Source organism: Suncus etruscus, chromosome 10, assembly GCF_024139225.1.
Source record: "Suncus etruscus isolate mSunEtr1 chromosome 10, mSunEtr1.pri.cur, whole genome shotgun sequence".
In the NCBI taxonomy this organism is placed as follows: Eukaryota; Metazoa; Chordata; class Mammalia; order Eulipotyphla; family Soricidae; genus Suncus; species Suncus etruscus.
The window spans coordinates 38,181,545-38,187,544 of record NC_064857.1 but is presented as its reverse complement, the minus strand read 5'-3'; the positions used below and the strand labels follow the sequence as shown (position 1 = coordinate 38,187,544).

At 57.9% G+C, this 6,000-nt stretch overlaps 1 protein-coding gene across 1 annotated transcript in view; it reads right to left on the bottom strand.

The window, feature by feature from the left end:
• Positions 1-614: 614 nt before the first annotated feature.
• Positions 615-6,000, bottom strand: part of LMNA (lamin A/C) — a 32,250-nt gene continuing 26,864 nt past the window's right edge. The window contains exons 5-14 of the mRNA XM_049782243.1: positions 5,617-5,742; positions 5,057-5,227; positions 4,848-4,973; positions 3,334-3,554; positions 3,013-3,247; positions 2,439-2,546; positions 2,185-2,304; positions 1,891-1,983; positions 913-1,179; positions 615-757 (exon numbers count right to left, since the gene is read on the bottom strand). Coding sequence (XP_049638200.1) covers positions 731-757; positions 913-1,179; positions 1,891-1,983; positions 2,185-2,304; positions 2,439-2,546; positions 3,013-3,247; positions 3,334-3,554; positions 4,848-4,973; positions 5,057-5,227; positions 5,617-5,742 — 1,494 coding nt within the window. The 3' untranslated portion in view covers positions 615-730. The remainder of the gene's footprint in view (positions 758-912; positions 1,180-1,890; positions 1,984-2,184; positions 2,305-2,438; positions 2,547-3,012; positions 3,248-3,333; positions 3,555-4,847; positions 4,974-5,056; positions 5,228-5,616; positions 5,743-6,000) is intronic.

Genomic DNA, 6,000 nt, shown 5'->3' with positions numbered 1-6,000 from the left:
AGCAGGCAGGCATAGAAATTATAGTGTATTGATTCAGGAAAGGGTGCAAATGGGAAAAGGGTGGCTGGGGCATATTAGTGTTAGCAAAACCACTGCCACATGGCCTCTCCTCTCCCCACCTTGTAGGGACTACTCCACTTCCTCCTCTTTCCTCTTCTCACTGCTCAGAGACCTCAACCGCTCCGCTCCACAAACCCCAGCCCCTCTCTACCTCCGCCTCATTCCCATCTTTTGTCTAAATGAAATATAAAAACAAGCAAGCTTGGACAATAAGCAAGGTGGGACAACAAAGTCACCCCGGGTGGTGGGGTGGGAGTGGGGCAGGCAGAGGAGCCTCTGAGAGGCCCCTTCAGGCACCATGTCAGGGGCCCCGGGGTGGGATCATCAGGCAGGGCCTCGCCCTTTGCCCATTAAAGCACCTTTTCCTCCGTGAAAAATCCTCTGTTGTTGTTTTTCTAAGGCAGATACCCATTTTCTGAAAGCAAGGGAAAGCAAGTGGGATTGATAAAGGCTTTTTTTTTTGGTTTGTTCCTGTTTTTTTCTTCATAAAATCACTGTAGAAAATACCTTCTTTTAGAAAAAAATAACAAGAAGAAAAAAAACTAAAGGGGTTCTTTGCTTTGGCTTTGAGTCCCCTTGCCCCAGAGGTACAGGGCGGGGAGGTGGGTGGGCACAAGACTGAGGGGGGCACAGGAGACCCCACTCCTGCACCGGCCGGATGGCTCCCAGGTTACATGATTCTGCAATTCTGAGCATTCTGGGAAGGAGAAGAGAGAAGCGTAAGTGGCGGAGCAGGCCTGCGACTCCCTCCTGGCCCTCGGCCTAGCCCCTGCCCTCAGATCTGGGGCGCAGATGGGAGGCACAGAGGCAGGTGGTGACACGAGGGCACCCTGTCCACCGTGGACGACTCACCTGGGTGCGGGGACTGGAGTTGCCCAGGAGGTAGGAGCGGGTGACCAGGCTGTCCCCGAAGCTTCCACCCCCACTGCCCCCTACACTGCGGTAGCTGCGGGTGACGGTGACGCTGGAGGCAGAAGAGCCGGAGGAGACGGAGCCGCCCACCTGGGCCCCTGCGCTGCCCGCGGCCTTGTCTGCCGGCTGCCCGCAAGTCCCACACAGCACCGTGCGCGAACGCAGGTTGTACTCGGCGGGGTCCCCTGAGCCGCTGCAGTGGGAGCCCTGAGGAGGGAGACAAGACTCAGGGGTTCCGACTGTGGGGCCCGGACCACGGCAGGCCCCCAAGCCAGGGCAGGGTGGAGGGAGGTGGGGATGGGGAGCGGGCTGTGGAAAAGGGCCACGGGGAGGGGCAGATAACGAAGGGGACAGGATGTGGGACTTGGAGATGGGGCACTGGAGCGGTCACTTGGCAGGGGACTGAGAGTCAGTCGAAGCAGTGAGTAAGCGAACAGTGGGGAAGAGTCATACAAAATCACCAAGAGTATATAGTAGGGGGTGCAGAGAAAGCAATGCCAGGAGGCAGGGCAAGAGTGGGTTCGGGGAAGGCAAAGACAGATGAGCACACCCATGCATGCAGCAGGAAGGAGGGATGAGGGATGAAAGACAGCAGGAGTGGGAGTGGGAGTGGGGAGGATTCTATGGGCCTCTTTTCCTGCGACACCAACCCAGACCCAGATCTACAGCTCCCCGGGGGAGGTGCCCAGGCAATCAACACATGCCCTTTTTTCCTCCTGAACCAGAGCAGGGCACCTGGACCCCTGGGAGGGTGGGTGTGGCGGGAGTCTCCCAGTTCAAGGCATGGGGAGCAGAGAGAAGAAAGGCCAGGGCAGCGAGTAAAGTTCCAAAACAATCTTTAATGAAAAGATCTGGGGCGTGGGGAAGGCCTGGCAGGACCCTGGTGTGAGCTGGGCCTCAGCGACGGCTGCCACTCACGTGGTGGTGATGGAGCAAGTCATCTCCGTCCTCCTCATCGTCGTCATCATTCACCACCATCACCGAGCGCACTAGCTTGCGCATGGCTACTTCCTGGGGGGACACAGGATTGGGAATGAGGGCGGGGTGGGTACTCGGGGAGGAATTTTCCAGGGACAAAACGGTGTCTCCCGGCTGCAGGTCAGGCCTGAGATGCTGCAGCGATGGCCTGACTCGCCCCGTGGGGAGTCAGTACCATGGCCTGAGGCCCCACGGACACCCCCCCCCCCCCCCCGCAGTGCCCTCCATGCTCACCTCCCCGGAGGAGCTGATGAGGGCTGTACGCAGGCTGTTCCCGCAGCCCCAGGTGTTCTGCGCCTTCCACACCAGGTCCGTTGGGGGGCTGTGGGTGGCCCCTGTGCCTGAGGCCCAGATCTAGGGAGATGAGGAGAATTAGACAGGGTCCCACCCTCTGGCTCAGTGCTTCCTCCATCCTCACCAGTGTGCAGCTGGGAGGAGTCCCATGGCCCAGACAGGGCCCTCCAAGTCCCATATTTCTGGCCACTTACCGTCACCACCTGACCGGCCTTCAGAGTGAACTTGGGAGGGAAGCGGTAGGTCAGCAAAGGGTCGTCCCCATTCTGGCGCTTGATCTGCCAGTTACCCAAGGACTGGTCCTGTCAGGGAGAGAGTGAAGGGAAGCTGGAGAGGCACCTCCAGCCCTCGGGGTCCCTTTGCTGGAGGGACCAGGTGATGTCCCAAAACTAGGTTCTCTCTCAAGATAAAGAACAAGGCCATCATTGGACGTGCAGGTCGAGCCCAAAAAGCAGGGTTTTTTTGGTTTTTGGATCACACCCGGTGGTGCTTAGGGGTTACTCCTAGCTCTGCACTCAGAAATCGCTCCTTGCTAGCACGGGGGACATATGAAATGCTGGGATTCGAACCACCATCTGTCACAGATCGGCTGCTTGCAAGGCAGCTATCTTCTGTGCTATCTCTCCACCAAACCAAAAGCGGTTTGTTGCAGAAGGTGCAGTAAATACTGGGCTGAGTTAAATCACCCCCCTAGACCTGTCAACAGAGGCCCTGGCGCCTGCCACCTTGTCACTGGCCCTAACCTGGGCGGGGAGCCCCGGCCCCTACCTCGTTGGACTTGTTGCGCAGCCGCACGAACTTGCCGTCCTCGTCCACTTCCTCCACGGCCACGCGCCCGCTGGTCCGCGCGTGCTGGGAGAAACTGCTGCGGCTCTCAGTGGCGTCCAGCTTGCGCTTCTTGGTCACGCTGCTGCTGCCACCACCCTGTGTCTGGGAGGACGATGAGTGCGACGAGGCCCGGCCACGGCTGCGCTGGGAGGTGGGGCTAGGGGACAGGCGCAGCCTGGGGGGGAAACGGGGCCATGGTCAGGATGCTGGGGGACAGGTCTAGCACCTTCCCCCTGCAGGGGTGTTGCCATCCCCACACACCTCTCCTCCTCGCCCTCCAAGAGCTTGCGGTAGGCGTGGATCTCCATGTCCAGGGCCAGCTTGATGTCCAGCAGCTCCTGATATTCATCCAGCTGCTGCTGCATCCGCGCCCGCATCTCCGCCATCTCCCGTTCCTTCTCGGCCAGCAAGCGGCGGCTGGTGTCCCGCTCCCGGGCCAGCGAGTCTTCCAGGTCCCGCAGCTTGGCCTCCTTGGCTGCCAGCTAAGGGAGGAGTAGGATACAGTGAAGTCTCCAGAGAGGCTGGCCCAGCACCCCCAGCTACAGCCCCCGGATGTCCAGCAGCACCCAGGAAGTCCTGGGAGACAAGTGGTCCCCATAGGCACCGTGGGAGTTAGGGACCAGCCTAGCTACACATTTTTTGGTTTGGGGCCACACCTGGCAGTGCTCAGGGCTTTTTCTTTTTTTTGTTTGTTTGTTTTTTGTTTTTTGGGTCACACCCGGCAGCACTCGGGTTACTCCTGGCTCTACGCTCAGAAATCGTTCCTGGCTTGGGGGACCATATGGGATTCCAGGATTTGAACCACCGGCCTTCTGCATGCAAGGCAAACACCCTACCTCCATGCTATCTCTCTGGCCCCAGGGCTTATGTTTTTTTTTTGGGGGGAGGAGCCACACCCAGTGGTGTTCAGGCCTTATTCCTGGCTCTATGCTCAGAAATTGCTTCTGGGGGCCGGGTGGTGGCGCTAAAGGTAAGGTGCCTGCCTTCCCTGCGCTGGACGGACCGAGGTTCGATCCCCCGGTGTCCCATATGGTCCCCCAAGCCAGGAGCAACTTCTGAGCGCATAGCCAGGAGTAATCCCTGAGCGTTATCGGGTGTGGCCCAAAAACCAAAAAAAAAAAAAAAAGAAATTGCTTCTGGCAGGCTTGGGGGACCACATGAAATGAATGCAGGGGTTTTAACCACTGTCTGTCCTGGATTGGCCATAAGGCAAACACTTTACCCCCGTGTTATCTCTCCAGCTCCAGAGCTTACTCTTGATTCTGCACTCAAGGATCAGATATGGTGGGGCTCAGGGTACATAAGTGATGCTGGAGTGGAACAGGGATTGGTCACATGTAAGGTAAAAACCTTTGTGCTAGGGGCCCGGAGAGATAGCACAGCGGCGTTTGCCTTGCAAGCAGCCGATCCAGGACCAAAGGTGGTTGGTTCGAATCCCGGTGTCCCATATGGTCCCCCGTGCCTGCCAGGAGCTCTTTCTGAGCAGACAGCCAGAAGTAACCCCTGAGCACTGCCGGGTGTGGCCCAAAAACCAAAAAAAAAAAAAACCTTTGTGCTAGTACAAACCCACTGTACTATCTCTCCACTCTGCTCCACTGTTAAAAGGGAAAAGCAGTAGAAAGACAGAGAAAGATTATAGATAGGGTCTTATCCTGAAACAGACCACCTGACCCCCACTAAGGCTGAAGGCCTGGGACACAGCCTGCCCGCCCCGTTCCCTCTTCACACAGCACCGCTGGCCCTGCCTGGCTTCTGGCTGAGGGGTCCAGACTCACCTGCTTCTGGAGCTGGCTGAGCTGGGCCGAGAGGCTGTCAATGCGGATGCGGGACTGCTGCAGTTCCTCGTGGGCAGCCCCCACCAGGTTGCTGTTTCTCTCTGCCGACTGCCGGGCGTTGTCCAGCTGCAGGGAAGACAAGGGTTGGGGCTGCAGGCACACATTCAGAGCACAGGCCGGGGATGCCGGGGCTCGCTAAGGGGCTGCACCTTGGCGGAAAAGGTCTTCTCTAGATCCTTCTTGTACTGCTCCACCTGGTCCTCATGCTGGGCCCTCAACTCCTGCAGCGCATCTGCCAGCCGGCTCTCAAACTCACGCTGTTTCCCATTGTCAATCTCCACCAGCCGGGTTTCATGGCGGCGCTTGGTCTCACGTAACTCCTAGATGGGGAAAGACGCAGGCTTCCAGGTTACCAAAGAGCTTTGAGGTCAACCCTGGTGAGTGAGCTCCCGGCCTCACCCCAATTCTGAATGGGGTCACTGTGGGCATTGCCTAAGATGACAGCACCACAGTGCCCCCTAGCTGCAGCTCAGGCACCTACACATGGGCACACACAAGGCTGCACCTGTCCCCACCTCAGCTTCAAGTGCACAGCATATACATACAAACAAGCCCTCGTGTACACACATATGAGCCCACACACATTCTCTCTCTCTCTCTCTCTCTCTCTTTCTCTCTCTCTCTCTCTCTCTCTCTCTCTCTCTCTCTCTCTCTCTCACACACACACACACACACACACACACACACACACACACTGCACCCTCCCTACCTCGCTGTAGATGTTCTTCTGGAAGTCCAACTCCTCCTTCAGGGTCTGCAGCCGGTTCTCCGCATCCACCCGCCGAAGCATCTCATCCTGAAGCTGCTTCTTAGCCTCACCCAGTGCAGCCTCAAGCTAAGGGAAAGGAGGCAGAAGTCAGGGGCTGAAGGGAAGCTGGGGCACATTCCTCTCCCATGGCAGTGTGTGTGTGTGTGTGTGTGTGTGTGTGTGTGTGTGTGTGTGTGTGTGTGTGTGTGTGTGTGTGTAAGAGATACCCGTTGCCTTCAGGGGCAGAGAAAGCCCCCGTGTTTTCGGTGGGGAACAGGAGTTGAGTGTGCTGAGGTCAAAGCACCCGTGTTTTCGGTGGGGAACAGGAGTTGAATGTGCTGAGGC